Below are 25,974 nucleotides of genomic sequence, written 5' to 3'. Positions count from 1 at the left end.
CCCCGTACTCCCCTTCACCCCCACCTCTAAAATAAATAAGTAAATCTTTTAAAAAAGACTCCCAAGACTCCCAAAAAGAAAAGCAACAACTGAATTAAAAAACAGGCAATTTGAACATTTTACTAAAGAAGATAATAGCAAATAAACACATGAAAAGATGTTCAACATTGTTAGTTATTAAGGAAATTCTAATTAAAATCACAATGAGTTATCTCTATACACCTATTGGTGTATAGCTAGAAAACAAAATTTTTAAAACCTCACATAACCAAGTGCTAGGGCACTTAGGCATATAGGGCATATAGGGCAATTAGAACTCTTAAATGTTGGTAATGGGAATGCAAAATGTTATAACCACAACAGAAAAAGTTCAGCAGTTCCTTATAAAATTAAGTATATAATCCTTAGAATCCACTAATCCCAGTCTCCAGTATTTACCTGAGAAATGAAAAACACATGTTTATAAAAAATACATGTATGCAAATAATATACAGCTTAAGTTATATAGGTGAATAAAGTTATAGGGACATTCCAAATAGTGAATAGATAAATAAACTCTGGTATGTCCATACAATGGCATACTATTCAGGAACAAAAAGGAACAAACTCCTCATATATGCAAATGCATGAATGAATCAGATAAATTATGCCAAATGAAAGAAGCAAGATTCAAAAAACTATATATGATTCCTTTATATGACATTCTGGAAACATCAAAATAATAGAGACAAAACAAGTCTGTGATTGCCTGGGGCTGTTGGTTAGATGAGGGGACTTACTGCAGTGGAGTCCAAGGGAACCTTTGGGGTGATGGAAATTGGGGTGATTGGAGTAGTGATTATACAAAGGCATGCATTTGTCAAAACTCCTAGGACTATGCACTTAAAAATGGATGAATTTTCACTTCACACCCATTAAGATGGCCACCATCTAAGATAATAAGTGTTGACAAGGATGTGGATAAATTGAAACCCTTGTGCATTATTGGTGGGACTGTAAGATACTGCAGCTGCTATGGAAAACAATATAGAGGTTCCTCAAAATATTAAAAATAGAACTACTGGGGCCCCTGGGTGCCTCAGTTGGTTAAGTGACTGACTTGATTCCGGCTCAAGTCATGATCTCAGAATGGTGAGATGAGCCTCACGTGGGGCTCCACGTGAGTCTGCTTGAGATTCTCTATCTCTCCCTCTACCCCTCCCCCTGCTCATGTGTGCTCTCTCTTTAAAAATAAAGAAAATCATTAAAAAAATAGAAATATCATATTATCCAGTAATCCCACTTCTGGGTATGTAAATCCAGAAGAGTTGAAAGCAGGATCTCAAAGAGATATTTGTATACCCATGTTCATTGCAGCATTATTCACAATAGCCAACAGGTAGAAGCAACCCAAATGCCCATAAACTGATGAATGTATGTAGAAAATGTAATATGAAATATTATTCAGCCTTTAAAAAGAATGAAATCCTGTTATATGCCACAACATGGACAAACCTTGGACACTATTTTTTTTTAAGATTTATTTATTTATTTATTTATTTGAGAGAGAGAGAATGAGATAGAGAGAGAGAGCATGAGATGGGGGAGGGTCAGAAGGAGAAGCAGACTCCCTGCTGAGCAGGGAGCCCGATGTGGGACCCGATCCTGGGACTCCAGGATCATGACCTGAGCCAAAGGCAGTTGCTTAACCAACTGAGCCACCCAGGCACCCAAACCTTGAACATTATGATAAGTGAAATAAGCCAGTCACAAAAAGGCAAATAATTTATGATTCTATTTATATGAGATATCTAAAGTAGCTAAACTCATAGAAACAGAAAGTAGAAGTATGGCTGCCAGAAGCTGAGGAGAGGGGTAGGCAGGGAATTGCTTTTCAGTGAGTATAGAATTTCAGTTTTGCAAGATGAAAAAAATCCTAGAGATCTGTTGAATGACAACGTAAGCACAGTTAACACTACTGAAATGTACATGTAATAATGGTTAAAATTTAAATTTTATGTTTTTTATACAATTTTTTTAAAAGGGGAGTAAATCTTACTGCATATAAATTAATATCTCAGCAAATGTAACTTTTTCTTTGGAGACTGAAAAATTTCTGCACTTTACAAACAAAGCAACGACAATCAACTAGCCCAAAACGAACCTCCGAATCCCGTCTCATTGCAGGGCATTCTCCCCTCTCTTGCTGGCTCTAGGATCTCTCCACCATCTCACTGCTTCAGGATCCTGAAGGTCTCCCACAGGAAGGCAGGTCAGGCAGGACGCCCCTGGTATAAGCCTTCTGTACAAGGAAAGCAGGAGAAACATGGTCTGGAGAATTGGTCTGCTTGGGGCAGGAACACGCGGGAATGATGGCAAACAGGAGGAACTCTGTGGGAGATGCTTCCGCACAACTGACAAGACGAAGGTGTCAGTTCTGCCACTTGTGCGCTGGCCATTCTCCAGGCTGCAGCACCTTCTCCATCAAGTTGAAGCAGACTGGTGCTTTGTTCTCATTCCCCACAACGGCGAAGGAGCTGAGAAGGTCCAAGTGGCCCAGGTAGGAGCAGGAGTTGCGGAGCTGGTTTACCAGCCCCTCCCGCTGGTGTGGCCCCTGCTGGAGCCCTTGGATGCAAGTGTTGCTGCTGGCTTTGGAGAGTCTTGAAGCTTTCCCTCTGCTCCTGGGTCAGAGGCCACAGACAAAGAAGGAGCGGCTCTAGATTTTCACGCGGGAGAGGGGCCATGGCACAGAACCCAACAAACTTAACCTTTTTAAAAAAATGACCAAAAGTCTTCGTTTGAAAAATTCTTGTTCTTTGCATTATAACTTGATAACTCTTCATACCAAAAGGTGAAGTCTATGTTTCCACATTTTGGATCTAGTCTTAGCTGGGTGACTGGTTCGGCGAGTAAAATGTGGCAGGAGTAATGATGTGCCTAGACCTTGTGAAAAGATCCATTGAGCCATATTAAAAATGGTAAGAGTTTATTTGAGCAAAAATTGATTTGAATCAGGCAACACCAGATCAGAAATGGTTAGGGACACTTCCACGCACAGGAGTATAGGGGAGCTGCCGAGGGAGAGGCTTTTATAGAGAAAAGGAGGAAACAAAGTAAGAAAATTGTTGATTTGAGGTAGCTTAAGACCTAGTTGGCTATGACTGGTTGTCCTTAGGGAGGGTTTTGATTTCATAACCTTGAGGTGTTTACAGGCTTAGATTTTGGTTTCCTTACATAGGCCTATACAGCTTTAGAGCCATCTCAGTCTAATGGGCTCCTTGTTTAATTAATTTAACGGCCTCAAGAAAACTTGCATCCCTGACTAGAGACAAATGAAGGAGGCCAGGTGAGATCAGAACTGTCCAGGCGAGCCTGAACTGCCTGTCGACCCACAAAATCATGAGCTATGTAAGTATTTGTTGTTTTAAGCCACCAAGTCATGGGGTGGTTTATTAGATACCATTAACAACCAACTGAAAGAAGTTTTTACAGTTGAATTGACATATGAATTGTATTTTAAAGGATGAATAGAAGTTTCTTTTTCTTTTTATTATTTTTGTCTTTTTTGGTAGGTTTTTTGGGGGGGGGTCATGAAAAATACCCCCAGTCTATCCTGTCTGTGGCATATTGGTCTCATAGTGGTTGCAGGAGATCCTTGTTACTCTTTCCCTAAGCCATTGAGAAAATAACACAGGATCATCTGGAATGAACTACAGAGTCCCTGCAACCTCGGGGGATGAAGCAAAGACTCCTAAAAATTTTACTGCCAGTACCACCCTTTGGTATTTAACCACACAATGCCTGATTTTGTTATTTAACTTTTCCTGTTTTGATGCATTGTTGTCATGCTAGGATGGTGTCATTGTGAGGTTCAAAAGCAGAAACTACATCTTCTATATCTGTGTCTCTTCCTACAGCATCAAGCATAGTCCTTGTCATTTAGATGCTAAAAGAAAAAAAAAAGATTTAGAGTAAATAAGGTTCGTGGAGGGTCAGGTATTTTCCATATTTTCTGTAGCCATCAGCTCTGCTCTAGACCAGAGTGGGTGTTGCCACTTTAATTGTGGTGTCCTGGCAGAGGGCCAGGACTTAATTGTTGATGACCCTTCCTTTTCTGCTAGCCACTGTTAAGTACAACGGCTTCACAAAAAAGTTCATGAAAGTCCTTAAGAAGCCAGACGTGATGGCACTGGAGGTTCAGTGACCACAACCCTACAAAAGGCAAGATGATGCCAAGGCTACCCTGTGGGAAGCCAACACCAAAATCTGTTTACTTGCCTCCTGGATGCTGAGCTTCACTTGGATTCTCTTTCATATTTGCCAATGTGTGTTTTAAGGTACATCCTATTGCCCTGAATCAACTGTCTCAAGGATTTCCCCCAGTCTTCTTCATTTGTACATATGTGCTCATTATTTTTTAAAATGTTGAAATTATAGAAAGTTATAAAGAAGAAAATAAATATTATCAGTTTTCCAACAACCCAGAAACAATAGTATTTAACGGTTGGCATATATTTATCATATATATTGGAGCCTCTGTGTGTGTGTGTGTGTGTGTGTGTGTGTGTGTAGGTGTATAAATTTCACTGTTCATCATTGTCAGTATGCTTCCACCACATTTTGACATTTGTCTATTTCATTGTATACTATGATTTATATAAATAATCCATTTTTATTGGCTCTTTAGATTGTTTCCACCTTTTGATTATTGTCAATAATGCTTCTATAATGCCTTCATACATACATTTTGGGGCATATCTTTGATTTTTGCTTGGGACATATCATAAAAGTGGATTTTCTCAACTAAAGGATATGCATCTATGGTTTTTGCTACATATCTGTGATGCTGACCTCTAGACATGTGAAACCAGTTCAGAGTAACATTGTATACTCTCCACACCTCTTCACATTTTTTATTGTCCCTTGATAATTTTGTTAATCTGTCTCAAAGATTTGTAATGTTTTCTATAGATTTTTTTCGTATATTAGGTGCAAAAACCAGAGAATAGAAAAGAACAAATTAGCCAAATGCCTTGTTTGCTTATTTTGTTTGCTCGTTGCTGGTTTGGTTTTCTTTTTTGTTCTGCTATAAGTATGTCTGGAAAAATAAAATTAAACTGAGTAAGCTTGACTCATGAGGAAGCTCCCTTTCATTTCCCTGGAGCAAGGCAGTGGAGTACTCACAGGTCCTGATATTAGCAATTACTATTTTGGAAGCACAATAAGAAGTGACTACATTCCTCAGTGTTATCAAGCTTTTTCCATTATCTCTCAAAAGTTTCATTTCACATACTTTCTTAAGGTCTGGGTATACCCTATTGGTGTTTATGATATTTTTTATATTTCTCTTTATCTACTTTTTAGCATGTTGTAGTCTAAAGATGAACTATGCAAAAAAAAAAAAGTCATGTATTAAACTTGCAAAAATTGGAAGCCAGAAGACCAAGATTCTAATACTCCCTCTGCTACCCACAGCTGAGCACAGTACTTAGACTCTGTGGGACCTCATTTCTGCATTGCAAATAGTTCTATATAACAGCCCAGGGGAGGTAGTGGTGGCCATGAATGGGAAAGAATCTGTAGAGTCTTTATTAAATATTACTTGTGCCAGTTTCTGTGTATATATTGCTAAATAGGCATTTTCCCCCCTCATTTTCTTTTTTTCTTTTTTTTCTTATGTAGGCTCTGTACCCAGTATGGAGTCCAACATGGGGCTTGAACTCACAACCCTGAGATCAAGACCTGAGCTGAGATCAAGAGTCAGATGCTTAACTGACTGAGCCACCCAGGTACCTCCTGCCCTCATTTTAAAGAGGAATCTGAGGTTCAGAGATGTGAATTGCCCAGGTCATACAGTGAGTCGATTATAGCTATAACACGGAACTAGGTTTGCCTAACTCCAAAGCCTTTTCTAGATATGAGTATATGAGTAATAATGAAAGTGTTTTCGTTTATTAGCTCATGAAGTACTTTTATTTAAGACCTACTATGTGCCAAACACTGTGCTCAGGTCTGAGAATTCAGCGAATAAGTTAGATATCTTCTGCCTTATGAAGATTACAGTCAACTTGGGGTGGGGGGAAGAGGCATTAAAAAGATAAGGACACAAATGTATGATTACCAGTTGTGACTAGCACCACAAACAAAAGGACATGGTGTTGTGAGAGAAGAACAGGGGAGACCAATCTGGATTGAGGAATCAGGGAAGACATTTCTGAGCGGGAGAAGGTAACAAGGAGTTAGTCAGGCAAGGATGGGAAGATGATTTCAACCTTTCCAGGTGGACCGAGCTGCTAAGGGTGGAGAGCTAATCCAATTGGCCCCCAACAAGGCTCTTCAGGGGATGGAGATGCCCAGATGATGGCCACAGCCAGCTTTCTAGAGAAGTGTTGAGGCATGTCCAAGTATGTGGTATTTCCTTAATACGTTATGTACTGGGGAGAGTCCTGTCCAGACGTGGAAATGGCCTCTCCCTTCCCTTGGAAATTCTGGCATGCCATCCAGTTTTGCAACTTCCCGGGATGTTGCCAGTCAGCTCTGCTGACCTGTTGGCCCCACAGCACCTGGTGAATCTTGTATTATTGTTCCTTGATTGGTTCTTCATGTTCTAATATCCACAGGGCAGAAAGTTAGAGCCGAGCATGTTTGGCCACTTTTGTCCCAGTAATCTTCACTTTACACTGGGAATTTACATGCTAAAGATTCGGACATCCCAGAGAAAAGTTGCTCAGCCTTTTGACTAGTGATGTGATCATAGGCTCAGGAAATCTAGCAGTATTTATTCAATGGGATCAATACTTTGGATGGCATTGGAGAGGACTACATGGAAGAGGAGGTCAAACTACATAGCTCTTTTGGATAATGGAGCAGCATTGCCTTTTCCGAGAGGAGCAGCATTTCTGGGTTACAGAGTGAAAAACCAAACTGAGTCACCTATTCTGGGTAAGGGAAAGAGAGAGGACTTAACAATTCTCAGTAAGGGTAGATCTTTCTGGATAATGGGGGAAAGATGAAACTGATGTGCTTTTCTGAATAACAGAGGGAGGCAACCCAGAAAAGGAAGCGAGGTAGTAGCATCTTTGGCCCACAAGAACTAGCCAACAGGAGGGCATGTGAGCAAAGACTTCCTTGTGTGGCCATCAAGCACAAACAGAGGAAGGTGTGTTTGAGGAGGCAGGGGTCCTGGAGTTTGTTTATTTCCAAGGCTTTCCATTGCTGCTGCGTATGGCCTGGGGCCAGTGGACCTCACAAAGCCTCAGCCGCCGTGTTCTTAAAATAGAGCATGTTTGTGCCCTCTCGGTTCCACAGTGACCAAGAGACAAAGCTAGCGTCTTCTCTCAACTGCCCAGATGCGAGGACCTAGAAACCCCCTTGGAGATGCTGTGAGGGGACAGTTTAGTCATTTAGACTATGAGCTGTTACAACTGGAGGGAAATTAGTCACATCCAGTATAAATCCTTCATTTTACAGTTGAGGAAACTGAGGCCTGAAGGTGGGAAATGACTCGTCCAAGTCCTCACAGGAAGAACAGAGCTGGGACTAGAGCCCAGAATCCCCAACTCCCAGCCTGGTTCTTTACAACACTAAAAGCTGTTTCATAAGATGAGAGAATGGCTTTCTGGAGGAATCGCTTGGGACGGAAATCAGAGACTGAATGGAAAGACTCAAGGAAATGAATACATTAACATTTAATGAAAGCCTTCTATGAATTAGGCACTGTGCCAGCCTCATTTAATCCTCTCAAAAATCCCTGGGTTGGAGATATTTTTTTTTAAGATTTTATTTATTTATTTGACAGAGAAAGACACAGCGAGAGAGGGAACACAAGCAGGGGGAATGGGAGAGGGAGAAGCAGGCTTCCCACAGAGCAGGGAGTCTGATGACGGGGCTCGGTCCCAGGACCCTGGGATCATGACCTGAGCCACCCAGGTGCTCCCCATGTTGGAGATATTATTGCCGTTTTACAGCTGTTGAAACTGAGACTCAGATTAAGTAAACATGTGGCTGAGTATTTGAACCCAGGTCTGCTTGAAAACAGCCTGCGCTTTTCTACCCGAGCAGACTGGAAACATCCATTGGTTCTCAAGATCATCACTGATGCGATAAAACCTGGGGCAGAAACGAGGCAAGGCTAGCAAGCATCTGCCTTTTCCTATGGTGAGCAGGCAAAGGAGGAGCAGATAGCTCTTTCCTCAGTCACGAAGGCAGGGTGATGAACAAGAGCATTGACACTCTGTTCTGAAGTCAGAGTTTGTGTTATGGAGAAATAATCTTCTGGATCAGTTTAGGCTTTCTGATCTCATTTTAGGTATGGTTACTCCAATGGCTATTTACCTTTTGGCCTATGTACTATCTCTGCTCTTATGAATGCTATTTTTATCCCAGTTGAATCACTTATATTACCTTTTGACACAGGTTATTTTGTAAAGTTTTGTATATAATTTGCTTCTGAAACACCACTGGCCAATAACCATGGAATTCCTTTCATCACTAAAATCCTAGGCTAAGTGCTTTAAGACATGAGATCACCTTCAGATGAATTGTTAATAAAAATTAAAGCTATAGCCAGTGGCATGGGTATTTTGGGCTCTTGGCCAGCAAATAAACCATCTGCGTGAAAGAAAACAGGCTGACCATTTTGGACTCTGGTCTCCGTGGCTGCATTGTGCATTGACCTCACCGGTAATTACCCAAATTAATTGCCTTTGGGTTGTGTTCTCTCATCATGGAAACCTTCCTTTCCCAATTCAAACCATGTGGGTTAAAATGAGAAAACAAAAGCAAAAACTCCTCCCCGCCCCATACCCGAAAGCCCCTCTGTCAGGGATCCCAGGTGGACCCGGGGGGGCGGGGGGGTGGTGTTGCTGTTGGAGGCCGAGAAGGGCTGGTCATCACCGCATACCATCCATAGGTGGAGGTCTGTTATTCTGTTTCCCCCCTATGAGAGGATACCTATTGTTCCTGAAAACGCTGACCAGGACCCACACTTCCAACAAAAATTCCTCTACCCCTGCAACAGCAGAAGCAACAGCAATAGAGAAGTGTTTTGATGAATTGCAAGATGGATAGGGCTTGCAGTGGCCCCAGCCCTGCTGATACCAAATGCCTTTAAGATACAGCCTTTCCCATCCTAATCTACAAAGGAAACAGGAAAAAGGAACTTAAAACTCCCTGCGCTCAGACAGAAATGAGACTGTTACAGCCCGCTTCTATGCTGTTCCTTCTTGCCTCTGACTTGTAAACAAGACCTAGTAGAACATGCGAATGGAAAGTCACAAACCTCTGTGTGTTTGAAAGGATCCTTGGGACCTCATGCACATCTGCGGAAACTGGATGGAGAGATTTGGGGAAGCATGGACTCTTTAGCCGGCTTAGTTCTCTATGGAGTCAGCTTGCTCCTTTCTGGTAAGGTTTGGCTTTGTTTTTTTAATTTAGTTTTTTTTTTTTTTTTTAACAGAGTTGGTGATTCTGGGCTCTCTCACTAGCTGTTAGTGCGGGTTAACAAGGGGCAGCTGTGGCATATAGGCACCGTTTCTCTATGACTTTCCATTTAATCTATGTGGGGATTAAAATGCAATGTCTTTATGGCACTGAACTGATTTTTCTAGAGTTTCACTCCTGCATAATTGTCACCTGTGTTTCCAGACTCTATGAGCACTGATCAGGTCACTTTGTAGAGATTCACTTACTATGATACATTATTTTACTGCTCTTCATTTGGGATTGTTTCCTTATTTAAAAAAAAATAAGAAACCCCGTTTTACCTGCTTCAAAAAAAGTTTTCCATAATTTTTTTAAAAATGAAAGTCATGCAGAGACTTATGGGGCCCACTTAATGGCAATGTGCAGATTGTCATTTTTAAATGAGAACAAAAATGCTTTTCTATAAGGATTTCATATCCACATCCTATTTTAATTGAAACAGTCAAAGGCTAGGCTTTTTGTTTTTTTTCTTTTTTCCTTAGGGCTGCGGTCAGGGCTATATAATTTTTGTTAGTTTTTTAAAAATTTTTGTCATGTAGTAATTTATAGTCTTTATTGGCCCAATGGGCTGAAAGTTGGGGCAGTTACCCTGATCCGTAGGCACAGGAGAGTATCGAAAGCTGTAGTAGAGCTAAGGAATGGTGGGCTTGGATGTTTTTAGATCTCGTATGTCTGTTGCTCAGGTTCTCCAGATAGTGGCATTCCTCTTATGTTCACTCACCCTGTGGGACACTGGCTGAGAGTGTTACTAAAACCTGAAGTGCAGATCACAACTCTAATCGCCAGCATGCTCTCCCTTTTAGTTTGCAAACATTCTAATTATTGTAACGAAAATAGAATTGATAGTGGAAATCAAATTGGGAAAATGTGCTGAATTCAATGGTGCAGTCTATAATATGTTAGTAGAAATTGACCCGAACATACATAAGTATGTGTTACATTATTTTCATCTTTTTCTGTATGTTTGAAATATATTAAATATTCAAAAAATTAATCCAACAAGATAAGAGAATTGCATGTAATTTGTCTATAGCTTTTCAGTTTGTTTTCAACACCCAGTTATATTGAGGATTTAATAATATTTTTAAGACTAAGAATGTATAATATAAATTGCTGAAATGGTTTCAATGTTTTGTACAAATTACTTATATTAACATAGAAATGTTGATTTCTCCAGTAATAGGCACTTTTAAAACAAATAATTATCATGATTGCATAATTACTTTGCTTTATTTTCTGTGTGACATATTTATCAGTAACATGAAATCTGGAACTATTCTACACCAGGGATTATAGTCATCAAAGCCCAGGGGGCTACAGTTGCTCTGAGATACTTTATAAATTAAATCACCTGTGTGCACACACATGCAAACACACACACAGTTTTAATTCAGTTTTTTTTTTTTCCCTCAAAGTGACTATGTCATGGCACTTTGCAGGATAGGCTTAGACATAAAATCAGGCAAAAAAAAATTATGTGGCTGAAATAGTTGCTCTGTGTTTAGACCTTAGTTCCCTGGAAAAAAAGCCCTGACTTCAACAGGGAGAGGCCCAAGGAGAGGGATTTCATGCTCCTATTGAAAAGGAAGGGTGACACTAGCAAGGTTGGTTTCTGGGGTAGGTCTGTTGTATAGGAATCCTAACTTACTTTCCCAGTATAGCTCTTCATGGACATGGATACACAACACTTGGGAATTGCAACAAGAATCCAGCATGATCATGTCTACAAGTATAGGAGCCCATTCTTTACACCAAACTCCACTGGTAGACTACAGTAATGGAGCAAGGGACTTACGGCTTATGCGTTTCTCTCTCTATTCCAGTGGGTTCTTTCTGATTCCTTTTTTCTCTGAACATATAAGACTGAAACAATATGTCACATTTGCCTCAATAAAAGTGGCTCTGGGTGGCAGATACTGACCCATAAGGAGTTGGAAAACGTATATAATTTTCAGAAGACTTCCCTAGATTCTGGTACATTCCCCTCCCAATTGAGGGGAATGGCCAAATTACAAACAAGTTCTAATAAACACACTAGCTTTTCCCTACTCTCCCACCCTCACCAAACCAGGCTGTTCTATCTAAAGAATTGTATATGCAGAAATACAAAATAAAACAAATTATTCTTTGTGCTTTATCATAGTATGTCCTATATGATCAACACTGACCCAGTGGGAAGTCTCTAGTAGTGTGCTTTCATATCTCTTTCCTGTTTCATTTGACATTTTAAATAACAACCATTATCTCTAATAGTGGATATCTTGTCTGGAAAGACAGTGGAAATTCGGTTCCAAGGTCAGGAAAGTGGTCCCAGATGGAACCTTCTCATTAGGGCTGGTCTTGGAAGGCTGTATCGGGTGTGAGTAATCAAGGGTGGAGGTCCAGAAGCTGGGACCAGAGACACACCTGGGAATTATTCTCACAGGGAGGAGTTTTGCTTTCTCCACAGATGCTCCCTACTAAGCATTGTCTTTGTTAGAAATGTCAGCATTTCCTTTTCAGCTCTATGCTGGGAGAGCTTCCTGCTAGAGTTCTAGTTCTTTTAAGACATCCCTCGAGGAGGGAAGGACTCATCCAAGTCCATTTCAGAAGACTGTGCTATGTCTTCTGGGAGATTCATTGGGTGGGCTCCAAATTTTTCTGACATTATAAATTTGTCTAAAAAGATATGTGTGTGACTGTATAACCTGCTTATTCCCTGTAGATGGCTTATTGGTGAGAGCACAGAATCTGGCTTCAGATGATTTCTCTAAGGTGGATAAATGGACCAAACCCAAAAGATAGCATTTCAAAATAGATGAATGTGAAGTTATAAGTTTGGTTTCAAAAAATGTATGTATGTTCAGTGTAAGAGAGTCTTGATTTGTTGAAAGTTCTAAGGAATAACACCTACATTTTGGTGATACACACAATTCATAGGTGTCAACATGTGCTCTGCTTACTAAAATGTAATATATAAGCTGCAACAGTTCACTTTTGTAGAAATATAAGGTCCACATTAGAAATGGTAGTCACTTTACTGCTCAGAGAATATCCATTAAACACTGAAGACAGTGAGAAATTTGACAGCAAACACAGTGGGCAAGCAGGAAGGTAAGTACTTTAAGAAAAATATTTAGCCAGATGAAAAGAGATGAAATTTTTAAGGGTTTCCATAGAGAAAACACCATAGATGGACATGGTATTTTGCCAGATCTAGGATACAGGGATGAAGGTAGTTTGGCTTGATTGATGGAAACCTTCTAAATATTGGATCATCATCCCCATGAAGAGTGAGCTCCCACAGTGGAGAGTGTTGAGGCATAGATTGGGTGATCATCTAGCAGGATCACTGAAGAATGTGGAGCGTGATGGTTACTCCACTTCCCTTTTATATCCCTTTCATTTTACTGTTTGTGCCTCCTCCCTGATCACTCAGGTGGAGAAGAATTCAGAAAAGCATCAACATCTTTGCCCAGTGAAACCACACTGGGTGTGTTTCCTGAATTTTAACTCAATCAACATGCCTTAAGAGAAAAAAAGCATAGGTATACATGTGCTATGATGACTTTTCTGAAGCCACTGCTTGAGGGGACTGAGGTGGAGCTAATCAAGAATGCAGGAGAAAGAGTAAAGAGTATGGATTGTGAAATCACAGACCTGGGGTGAAGCTCAAATTAGATGACCATGGGAAAGTTACTTGATTTCTCGAAGCCATTCTTTCCTCATCTTTTATGGATGAGAGGACCCATTTCCCAAAGTCCTTATGAGCATCATGTGAGGCAAGTAGAGAGCTTAGCCCGTAAGAACTTCCTTAATAAATGAAGCTAGTATAATAATAAAAAAAAGAAGTGTTTCTATGAGGACCTCTGTGCTAGTTCAAGACTGGTCTAATATTTTCCAGCAGGTAGGGGAGTCACTTACTGCTCATAGAAGCACTCTCCTTCTAAAAGACCTCAACATAATCTAATTCCATAAATTTTATGTTTGTATCTCTCCATGTGGGCTATTATCCAGTGCTTCCCCTCACCTCCCCATTCATCCTTGCTCTAGGCTCTTTGCATTCAATCAGGCCCATCTCTACAATCTATGCACTCTTTCCTCTTGGCTCTTGTTCATGCTCTTCCATCCATTTGGAAAGGACACTCTCCATGCCTACGCTGCAAACACAGTTCAACTCAACCTGCCTAGGCCAACTTTGCCTCATGATCTTCCCCTAATCCGGAGTTCCCTTACTATATAGGCTGTGTCTTTGTGATTTGGGCACATAGATTTAGCTCCATTAGCCTTTAACACTTTTGACAACAGATACTACTTCTTTTTTATTCTCGATAGTTCATGCATTTGATGTTCAATATTCTTTATTGGATAGAGTTTAATATGGCCTAATAAGAAATTATTAACATGACCTAGCAGGCCTGAAAGAAAGAGGGAATGTTGTAGAAAGGATTTTAGTCACATTGAAATAATAATAATAATGACAAAAATAACAAATAATGTGACAACAGTAAGCAATTTCATATAAACTGCAAGAGGTATTTGCTCAAATCTTATGTTAAATATGTGAATAAGGTCAAAAGAAAATTCCCTTATTCCCTTAGGTGTGAAACATAAAAATACTTATATAAATACATATTTATATAAAAACATAAAAATAGTTCATGAAAATGGATCTAACCTGGCCTTTACCCAATATTAGATATTGTACTATTGTTGAATATCACCCAAAAGATATATAGGCTTTTTATTCAATAGACTTTTGAGTTATTGCCTGCTTTTTGTTGATTCATTTATTCATTCCTTTAGTCAACTATCATTTTAGTCAGTGAAGACATATTGAGGATTTACTTTAAGCCAAATACTGTACTGGATACCAGGAACGCAAAAAAGGACGAGTCATTTTTTTTCTCCCTTGCTAAATTCACACTATAGTAGGAAAGAGGACTAGAGGCCGATGAGTTATATGATGTTGTGATAAATGATACCATAGGGATACATACAAAATCAAGCTTTTCAAGAGCTACAAAAACTATTAGTGGCTCCAATAGTAAGAAATGAAACTTTGAAATCTAAATTAAATGTCTAAAAACATAGAATGTCAATTTCATTAGTTACTGAATATAGCATGAATAAAATGAATAAAATTTGACAACAATCTGTAGGTTAGATTTTCCTCACTTTGCAAGAATTCCTAAATAGATGTGGATATTGCCAATTATTGCCAATTGTAGTTATAAATGGCTCACAGCCAAAGGATTTGAAAACTAAGACTATAAAAAGGAAAAGGGAAGAAAGTACTTCCCATTAGAGGGAGCAGGGAGTGTGGAATAACAGGGCAAGTTCAAGGAAGTCAAATAAGGCTGGAATGTACGGTGGATATGGAGAATTAAGGTTGGGGTCAGAAAGGGAAGGACCTTGTAGACCATTTTAAGTAACTTGTACCTCATTCTGTACATGTTGAAATTTAGTATGGTGTTTGTCCTATCATAGGTGATTTATATCTTGGAAAATTCACTGTGACAATAGTATGGAAGATGGGTTGACCTGGCAGGGAGTGTAGGCACAGACTAATAATGAATGTGTCTTTTCAAAACTCCAGGAAGGAAGGCCTGGATGGACAGGGGGGTTGAGAGTGTTCAGGAGGTGAAACTGTAAGTATTGGTAATGGGTTACATATGGGAGATTGAGTGACAGCAGGGTGAGTAAGTATTGCTCCATGGTTCTGGTTTGGGTAATGGTGGTGCCATTCATGGTGCTGGGAAATGTGGCAGAAGGAACTGATTGGAGATGAGCTGAGATGGTGCCAATCATTATTTTGTACATGTTCATGTTGAGGTTCCATGTAAAGGGCTCTCTGGGTCTGAGCTTAGATGAAGGAGATTGGGCAAGGGCTTGAGACACAAGCATCCTTGGTTTATGGGAAGTGAAGCCATGGCCATGGATGTGTATGAAAATTAAGTGAAGGGACAAAAAAGAAGTAGCCAAGGGTTCTATGAAGAAGCAGTCACGGGAATTGGTAGAAGAAGCAAATCCAATCAGATTTTTCTGGAATTCTAGAGAATTGGTGTGGTGGTAGCTAAGGAAGAAGAGCGTTTTCAGAGGAGGAGAGTAGGATGGGGGCAGCAGAGCGACAGCCTCTGCGCTTGACATGGGGGCACCAGATTACAGGTGTGTTGTTTTACAGAACACCAGCAGCACTCATTACATTATGGACCAGAACTGGAAGGGATGTCGGAGCATCAGTTGGCATGACTCCCAGCCTTCAGGAAAGGGAATGTCTAAAGATGCCTCCCTTATTTCTGGAATTTTGAACTGATAACCCAATGCCCACCAGTCTGGCCAGACTATTCCTTAACTCCTAGCACACGTGCAGAATATTTTTTAGCTTGAGCCATGCCTGCTTTCCTCTGCATCCTATCCCTCCACTACCGCCTCTTGTCCCTTCAAGAATCTGACCATCCTTCTCTCCGTGTTTCTTTCCCAAGGCTACAGGGGCAGGTGTGGGAACATGGGTCTGCCAGATGGACAGAGTCCTGACTCTTTTCAACACATCCGCTGATTAGAGGGGGTGCATTCCTTCTGTCCGGTGGCTCCCTGTTGGACATGGTATGGATGTAACAAGGGAGCCGGTCCGGCAGCCAGATGACAGACATTGTGGGTGGCGGCTGTTAGCTTTCTGCTGGCCACTGCCCTTGCTCGGGGCTTGACCAGTGAGGTATATGTGGAGGTCACACCCATCTCAGCAGATCTGTCAGCTTTCCCGCTTTTGTTAGAGGGTGATATCATGCTTCCTGGGGGGAGTGCTGGAAGACAATGCTCGGCCACTTTTCTCCAGATACAATAGGCGGAGTCAGGAAGGCAGTATTGACATTGCTGGGGCTGGGGAGGCACTCACGGCTCTGCGGCCGTCAGATGGTGAACCAGCTTAACCTTGGCACACAGGGCCTGGGTTGTGCAAGGCGTCTGGCTGCGGAGCCAAAGGGGACTCCGCCCTGGGGAGAGGACTGCTTTAGACATCTGGGAATCTGGGATGGGCTTCAAATTCCGATCCCTCTGTCAAAAACAACCACAAAACAATAATAGTACCAGATAACAAAAATTACTACCATAGATTGAATGTCTATGTGCCAAGTACTTAATAGGGTTTTTAATAACTCACAACAACCTGCACAATAGATAATACTATTTTTTATTTTTTATTTTATTTTTATTTTTTTAAAGATTTTATTTATTTGAGAGAGAGAGAATGAGAGAGAGCACGAGAGGGAAGAGGGTCAGAGGGAGAAGCAGACTCCCTGCTGAGCAGGGAGCCTGATGTGGGACTCGATCCCAGGACCCCAGGATCATGACCTGAGCCGAAGGCAGTCGCTTAACCAACTGAGCCACCCAGGCGCCCGATAATACTATTTTTTAAATAGGTGGTAAAACTGAGGCTCAAAAAGCAACTTGCCCAAGGTTGAAAATTAATAGACATCCATTATTTTGGACTGCCTAGCATCCCTATTTTTCTTTTTTTTTTCTTTTTTTTTCCTTTTCAGTTAGCCACTGTATAGTACATCATTAGTTTTTGATGTAGTGTTCAATGATTCATTAATTGCATATAACACCCAGTGCTCATCACAACATGTGCCTTCCTTAATATCCATCACCCTATTACACCATCCCCCCACCCTTCTGTAACCCTCAGTTTGTTTCCCAGGGTCCATAGACTCTCATGATTCATCTCCTTCTCTGATCTCTCCCGCTGCAGATTTCCCTCCCTTCCCCTATGGTCCTCATTGCTATTCCTTATGTTCCACATATGAGTGAAGCCATATGATAATTGTCTTTCTCTGCGTGACTTATTTCACTTAGCATAATTCCTTCCAGTTCCGTCCATGTCGATGCAAATGGTGGGTATTCATACTTTCTGATGGCTGAGTAATATTCCATTGTATATATGAACCACATCTTCTTTATCCATTCATCTGTTGAAGGGCATGTCGGCTCCTTCCACAGTTTGGCTATTGTGGACGTTGCTGCTATGAACATTGGGGTAGCATCCCTATTTTTCAAGAGCTGTCATTATTTCCCTCCATGTGACCCTGATGGGACTGCCAATCACTGATTGCAGAGTGTACCACTCATCTGACCACCGCAGCAGTTGGTTCAGATGGAGGATGCATGACCCAATAGGGCCAGTTAGACTTTTTCTCTGGGAATTCGTGAGCATGAGATTCTTTCTCCAGTGAGGATGCTGAACACCCAGAGCTACCAGCTTCCTTGTACAGTTGAAAGAAGCTGGTCTTGGGCAGGAGAGATGAGTTCATTTGCACAGAGAGAACAGAACCATGACTGGAGCTCTGCGATTTTTGGAGTGGTGAGTCCAGTGGTTTTGCTTTCATTTTTTTTTTAAGATTTTATTTATTGACACAGAGAGAGAGAGATAGCGAAAGCGGGTACATAAGCAGGGAGAGTGGGAAAGGGAGAAGCAGGCCCCCACAAAGCAGGGAGCCCGACGCAGGGCTCGATCCCAGGACTCTAGGATCATGACAGGAGCCCGACGCAGGGCTCGATCCCAGGACTAGTCCTCAGCTTAACGACTGAGCCACCCAGGTGCCCCAAGTCCGGTGGTTTTAGATCAGAGACCCACCCCTGTACCTTCCAGTTATGGGAGACAGTCACCTTCATTTTCTTCCACTATTTTGAATTTGTTTCTGTGTCTTGAAAGTGAATAGTCCTGAGTGACCCCATGGTTTCAGTAGAAAGTGATAGAGACAAGAGTTAAACTGAGATGACCAGACCCCAAATTCTGAGTCTTTTAAACTCTTCGCTGTACAGTCTTCTAACTGTTTCATGGTCACCTCAGGCTGGTTCCTGGAAAATGAGGCTGATGACAATACTTCTTCGTGTGGTTTTGGGAAAGATTTGAAAAGAAATATTACTTAAGATACTTAGTACAGTGTTGGTACATGATAAGCACTCCAAAAAATCAGATGCTCTTAAATGTTTGCTTATAAATGAAGCTAGAGATTCTTACATTGCTTTATGCCAGTCTTTTCAAAGCACATCTCCCTGCGTGAGGGCAGGCCTCATTTTTGACTAAGATCATTATTGGATTTTTGGACTCATCTAAATTAAGAGTGAGTGTGTGCGTGTGTAGCTCTTCTCCCATTTCACCACTGTCTTCGCTCCAATTACTCCTGCTCTTACTCTTAATTCCTCTTTGTGTCTAGTACCCTCACATCTAGAAAGCACTTTCTCATCTTCCGGGGTTGCTTTAAATGTCCACCTATTTTACTACTCATTGCTGCCTCTTGAGAATCAGAGGGCAGGGTGATAGGAGCTGTCGGTTATAATCAACGCCTTTTCAGGAGCCCGTCTTTGCTTACCTCACCAGACTCTTGGAATTCTCAGTCCCTCATGCTATATTGGAGGTGTATTTCAGCCATACCAGGCTCTTTGTGGTTTCTAAAGATACACTTTCAAGCCTCCGTGCCTTTGTGTATGCTCTTTCTTTTGCCTAGAATGCCCTCTTCGCATTCCCTTCTTCATCTGACTTACTCATGCTTCAAGGTTTATCTCCGGTGTCATGTCTTCAAAGACGTCTTCTTTAACCTTCTTGCATGGGTTTGGGCCTGCCTTTGCCTGAGAGTCCATCAGAAATGTGGCCTGAGGCAAAGGCACATGTGTAGGTAGATTATTTGGGAAGTGACCTGAGGGAGCAGTGAGGGACTAGGGGAATAGAACTATGCTAGACTATGTTATCATGCTGGCCACTGCTATGGACACCGGACCCTGCAGACATCCTGAGGAGCCTTATATAAGACATGCAGGCACCCTTATGCCTGCCTCTGTCATGGTACTTAGAACATTAAATCACGATTAACAGTTTCATTGTTGCTTTTGTCCACAGGCTGGGAGCTGTGTTTGGCATTTCAATATTCTCAGCACCAGACATAGTATACTGGCTGGCAGAGAAACACTTTAATAAATGGTTTTGCATTGGGTTAAATGTTCCAGCCATTGCTTCCCTAAGTGTACTGTATATATTACTGCTGGCCTGAAAAAATGATTTGATGCGGTTCTTGGAAGCATATTTTAGAATTATCTATTTATTTTTATATGTAAGTATAAATAGATGCATGTATATGTATAGCAATCATATAATTTCTTGAATATTCTTAATACAAAGCTAAGAAAACATGAGTTAAAGAGAATGGTTAATAGAATAATTGTACAAGCAGCATGTACAGTCAGCAAGAATCATGATTATGATACATAACTTATACAGTTTGGGAGACACTGCTCTAACTGAATGAGTTAGCTAATCCTTTTTAGAACTAGATGTGTCCAAGTAAAAAATAGAAAAGTAACTTGGTGTATAATTAATACTATCCTAGTGAGATGAACAAAGTGAAAGGGTCTATAGTGATCAACCTGTCTCAAAGGACTATCTAGGACTCTAATCTTTTCCCAGTAAACCTGGAAAATGGACATTTGTTAATAAATCACAGACACCTAGTTTACCCCCTTGGGCATACTGGGCATCCATCAAAATAGGCCCAGCAGTCAGCCAGCAAGCCAGTAGGCATCGTCAACCAGGGGAGGAATGGGTAGGTCAGTTATTTCCACTCATTCAAGCTAGCTTTTTCTGAGCCCTGTCCATGTCCTGGGAATCTGCTAGGCATTGCAGTTAGAAAGATGGTTAAGAGAGGCACATGACCTCCACTGCCCTGTGGTCTGCTGGGTGAAAAGCTCTGCTTTATTGGAGGCCGACATTGGGAGCATGGAAAATGGGGGGGGGGATGGTCTCCTCAAGAAGGTGACATTTGAGAAGGATGAATAGGATTATGCTTTGTGGAAAATCAGGAGTGGTAGTGAGGAGTAGAGAATTCCAGGCAGAGAAAAAAGCATGAAAATCGGGAATAGAATGTTTGAAGAAACATTGGCGCAGTGGTCCTACCAAGTGGTCTACCAAGTCCAGGAGAATCCTAGAATCCCTTATTTTTATTTTTTGAGTATCTCATGGAGCTAACATTTGGTACCTTAAGAAATACTGATTTGATTCAACTTTCCCATTTTACAGATGCCAACACTGAGGCTCAGCACTTTGCTCAAACCCACTCAGCTCATTAGAGGCTAAGTTTCTTCCTTTAAACAGAGAATGTGGAAGGCAATAGAAATTAGAGCTTAAATGCATGTACTGTAGAGTCGAACTACCTATGCAGTTTAAGTTAGAGCCCCCACTTAAAAATTCTTTTGTCTTTTAAATGCTCAGTGGACCCAGCTGTAAGGCCCCTGGCAGGGTTGGCTTGCTTTGCGCCACCCGGCCCTCCCTGCCCCCTTCCCCTGTGTAACTCACCCCCAGAGTCAGCAGTGCTTTTCACACAAATAGTCTGCCAAGAGGTGTGGAACTGGAGCCAGAAACACACAACAGCTGCAGAAGCTCAGCCACATCTAGAGGCTTGCAGTAATCTCCAGCAGGCCTGGACACAGCCCTGACCACTGAGTGACTCTAGAGTACATAAGCCATCAGCAAAGTGTGATTCCACCATAAGTAATACATGCATTCTGCCAGATGCTTCTGGAATCAAACAAACAAACAAACAAAACAGTGTTGTTGCCAGCCAGGGAGAAAAAAAAAATCACCATTAATTGCATCACTGTCTTCCCATTAAGGCTGGGGAGAGCTGAACTTCTGTTAGAGAACCTCTTTTCCTCTCCTAGAGATCATTTTCTGATGGAACTCATGGCTTATCACACCTGCCAAGCCCACATTTTCACCCTACCCAGGTGGTTATGAGCACAGACTATGGGGCAGATGGATCTGGGCTGGAGCCCTGCTCAATGGGACAGCTGTGTGACCTTGGACAAGTCTTTTCTCCTTTCTGCAGAATGGAGACCATGACACCCTCTCTAAAGAGTAGTGAGGATTACATGATATAAGTAGATTAAATGCTTAGCAAGTGTAGGTTCATAAAAAAAAGCTCAATAAACATCAGCTATCATTATTATTTCTTATGTTTTCCTATGTTCCTAAGAGCACCCTTCTGCTAAGAACCTGTGTAAATGTTACTCTATTCCATTCCATCCCATTTCAACATCTCATTCCTTCCCAGCCTATTCTATTCTATGAACATTTCTTGAGCTCCTTCTCTGTGCCCCACCCTGGGTCAGCAGATGTAAAAATAAATAAAATGAAGTCTCTACTGCTAAGGAGGCTGCTGGTGGGGTGTGACTTGCAGATGGACTTGCAGTAGATTCTCACTATTCATGGTGAGTTAGATTCAGGCAAGGGTTAGATTCAGGTAAGTTGCAACATTTTTTTAAAAAAGATTTTATTTATTTATTTGACAGAGAGACACAGTGAGAGAGGGAACACAAGCAGGGGGGTAGGAGAGGGAGAAGCAGGCTTCCCACGGAGCAGGGAGCCTAATGCGGGGCTCCATCCCAGGAGCCTGGGACCATGACCTGAGCTGAAGGCAGACGCTTAACGAATGAGCCACCCAGGCGCCCCAAGTCGCAAGATTTTTGTCAACCAATGGATACACCTAGTTTTGTGTGTGTTTCTATTTAAAGGCAAATCATTTAGTGCATATGGCTGATTGATTAGCATGGAAGTCATGGCCAACAGCACTAAGGACTGTCTCAACAGAGCTTCCCTAACACACGGATTTTCTCCTGGGGCACATCACCCCTTTCTCATGCTTCGGAACGCTGGACGGCACTTCGACACTAAACTTGGGCCATTTCATTTTTTCAATCTTTTGGGTTTGTCTTAAAAAATTTTTTTTGAGGGGCGCCTGGGTGGCTCAGTCATTGGGTGTCTGCCTTTGGCTCGGGTCATGATCCCAGGGTCCTGGGATCGAGCCCCACGTTGGGCTGGCTCCCCACTCTGCGGGAGGCCTGCTTCTCCCTCTCCCACTCGCCCTGCTTGTGTTTCCTCTCTCACTGTTTCTGTCAAATAAGTAAAATCTTAAAAAAAAAACAATTTTTTTTTTTTGTTGAGTACAATTGGCGCACAATGTTACATTAGTTTCAGGTGTAGGACACAGTGATGTGACATACTGATACATTATGTTGTGTTCATCACAAGTACAACTGCCATCCGTCCTATTACATCACTATTCTAATATCATTGACTGTATTATGATGTGCTTTTGATTTGTTTGGGGTCATTTTTTAAAAGAGATTTTATTTATTTGAGAGAGAGAGAGCACAGGCAGGGGGAGGGGCAGAGTGAGACGCAGGCTCCCGGCTGAGCAGGGAGCCTGACATGGGACACTATCCCAGGACCCCAGGATCATGACCTGAGCTGAAGGCAGATGCTTGAGCCACCTACGATCCCCTAGGGGTCATTTTAAATGGTGAAATAACCAATTAAAACCACAAAAAATGTGAAAAAATAGCACTAAATATACCGTAAGGAGGATACTGATTTACAGTTGGCAACATGTGCATCTGAGGACTCGGCATTTTCCTGCTCTGCCATGCGTTCTCATGACTGGGAAGCCACCACGGGGATTGATTTTGAAGTTATAAATAAACTGTAGGCACATTGACAGGTACAGAATCAACAAATAAGGAGGATAGACTGTTGATACAATTGACTAAACTCAGGTGGTAATAAAGTATCCATAGATGTAGAGGACAAGCACAGGAGAGAGAGAAATGGGTTCCTTCTGGGACAGTCCGCTCCACTGATGGGAATGGGGCTTTCAGAAAGGCATTTCTGATGAGCAGACATGGAAACATGGTGGGATAACAGACGGCTACCAGGTTGTGGCTCCAGGGTGGAGGGCTTTCTGCCTCCAGCACTGTACCGTGCAGTCTAACTTGACAGGATGTCCTTCAGCAGTCCTCTTTTCGCCCACATTGATCTAGAGGCAAGACCCAGCACTCTGAGACACCAAACACACATGAAACAATCTGACTCCATAGTGTTAGTAAGACTTTTCAGTGGGTGGAAGGGAAAGATGCTTTGTATTGTACAGTGTGCAGAGCGTACTAAGTTCACAAGTAGACATCTCTCTCTTTCTCTGGCAAAGTTCATCTCCAGCTCCCAGTCTCCTGATTTCTCCTCCCTTCCTCCACTGTACCGTTCCAGGCCATTCCATTTTCAGTCCCGCTTGCACATACCACTCAGCAAATGAAAGGCCAGCTAGTTATCCAGCCCCCTCTCCTCTGGAATCTTAGCAGGAGCCCTGTATTGTGACTCCAGCATGGCTTTGGGGAATTTTTACTCTATGCTTCATTCTCCACTTATCCAAATATTCACTCCGTAAAATATTTTCTGCATATTTTGGCATAAGCAATAAAGATGTACGAGGTCCCAGATGAGTTACCACTCCCTATTACTGCCACTTACCCCTGATATTTTCTCATCTTGGACACATGACCCATGGTTGCTACAGTTTTGTTTTGTTTTGTTTTTTAAAGATTTTATTTATTTATTTGACAGAGAGACACAGCAAGAGAGGGAACACAAGCAGGGGGAGTGGGAGTCCCACAGAGCAGGGAGCCGGATGCGGGACTCGATTCCAGCACTCTGGAATCATGACCTGAGCAGAAGGCAGACGCTTAACAACCGAGCCACCCAGGCGCCCCGGTTGCTACAGTTTTTCAAGAGCCTAGTCCGGGCCCTAGCCACATTAGATATTTAATAAATGAATAGATTTCTACTAAACTGATAATTTGGGGAAAGGAGACATTTTTGTAATGTTTTCCTCCTCAAAAGTGATAGGTAATTTTACTTATTGTCATTTTCTTACACCTTTCACAGCAAGGTTTTGTAATTCTCATCACATTAAGTTCTGAACATTTCTTCCTAATAATTCTCATCAAAATTTCCAATGATACTATTTTTGAAACTTAAAATGTGAATTTTATCTCAAGGAATAAGCAGAAGGAGCAGCTGAGAAAATTCTGGGGAAAAAATAATTTTGGGGAATAACTCTATTGGATCTTAAGGCAGAGTACAATACTTATAGTAACAGTGGAGTACAGTACGAGAGTCTGGAGACACAGATTAACAGACTAAAAAAGCCAGAACCAGACATAAGTTTGTATAAAATTTTATTATCTGTAAAGGATACAAATCAGTGGGGAAAGGAATAACAGTCCTGGGAAAATTAGTTTTCTGTTTAGAAAAAAGAACTGTTTTAAAAAAATCCATCTGTTACCACACACCAAAATAAATTCCAAATGGGCTAAAGAGTAAATGTAAGAAATCAAGCCATCAAAAGAAGATGGAAGTGGATATTTACTGACATTTCATATGGAGAAAGACTTCTTAAGTTTAAAAACAGTGGAAGAAGCCACAAAAATAAAAATCAATACACTTAGCTACATAAATATTTAAACTCTTAATTTAACAATAAGCAAAATTAAAAGGCAAAGAAAAAATGACAAAAATACTTGAAACAAATATGGCATATAAGAGACTAAAGTATTTTCATAAAAGAAGCTCATTGAAATCAATAGAAAAAGTCAAAAACATCAACAGAAAAAGAGGAACAAATAATTCACGGAGGAGGAAATATAAATGGCTAATAGGCTTGTGAAAAAGTTCACTCTCTAAATTAAAGTAAAATCAAAGGGCATCTGGGTGGCTCAGTCGGTTAAGCATCTGCCTTTGGCTCAGGTCATGATCCCTGGGTCCTGGGAATGAGCCCCGCATCAGGCTCCTTGCTCAGTGGGGAGTCTACTTCTCCCTCTCCCTCTACCTGCAGCTCCCTCTGCCTGCAGCTCCCCCTGCTTGTGTTCTCTTTCTCTCTCTCCCTTCCTCCCTCTGTGTCAAATAAATAAAATCTTAAAAAAATAAAGTAAAATCAAAATAAGATACTATTTTTCTATATCAAACTGGCAAAGATTAAAAACCAAGTGGGAATATTCAAGACTACATGGCGGGGGTTGGTGAGATGAGTATGTTTTCATACACTGTAGCTCTTTAGATAGAAACTTAGCAATGTAAAGCAAATTGTTAGAAAATTTAAAATGTTGTAAGGTTAAGTAAAAATTTAGGATATGAAAGTGTTCTGTTTTAACCTAGGAAAGAACTGTATATGTTGGTTTCTGCAGTTCCTTTTTGTATGTTCTCTGGGGGAAAAATAAAGGATATACATCAAAATGTATTCCCTGCTCTGCGGGAAGTCAGCTTCCCCCTCTCCCACTCCCCTGCTGTGTTCCTGCTCTTGCTGTCTCTCTCTCTCTGTCAAAGAAAGAAATAAAATCTTACCCAAAAAAATGTTGACAAAAATAATTCATGTTCCTTTTGAAAAATTTGGATATGCAGAAAAACATTTTAATATATAAATGAATTGTATACTCTTTTAATATACAAATATATTAAATACATTTTAATATATAAATAATATAAAATAACATAAATATATAAATAACATATTTACAAAGAGATCAAGAGAGAATTGTTAAGAGACAGACTGAGAGGCAGACAGAGAAATACAGATTTGATTATTTGGTTTTAAACATCTGTTAATTATTGTCTTAAAGCATAAACCCAGTTTTGCAGGCTCCCTTTTATGATGGGAA

The 25,974-nt window shown here is 41.1% G+C and overlaps 1 protein-coding gene across 2 annotated transcripts in view; it reads left to right on the top strand.

The window, feature by feature from the left end:
* Window positions 1-8,987: 8,987 nt before the first annotated feature.
* Window positions 8,988-25,974, top strand: part of TEK (TEK receptor tyrosine kinase) — a 92,307-nt gene continuing 75,320 nt past the window's right edge. Inside the window, exon 1 of one of the 2 annotated variants that reach the window (XM_073881476.1) lies at window positions 8,988-9,384. In XM_073881476.1, the coding sequence (XP_073737577.1) occupies window positions 9,333-9,384 (52 nt within the window). In that variant the 5' untranslated portion in view covers window positions 8,988-9,332. The remainder of the gene's footprint in view (window positions 9,385-25,974) is intronic. The other variant, XM_025852968.2, reaches the window with a different exon arrangement.

This window comes from Callorhinus ursinus, unplaced genomic scaffold, assembly GCF_003265705.2.
Source record: "Callorhinus ursinus isolate GAN/ISIS: 27379988/994484 unplaced genomic scaffold, GSC_fseal_2.0 scaffold42, whole genome shotgun sequence".
NCBI lineage: Eukaryota > Metazoa > Chordata > Mammalia > Carnivora > Otariidae > Callorhinus > Callorhinus ursinus.
Note: the sequence above shows the minus strand (reverse complement) of the source record. Positions and strands in the feature narration are given on the sequence as shown.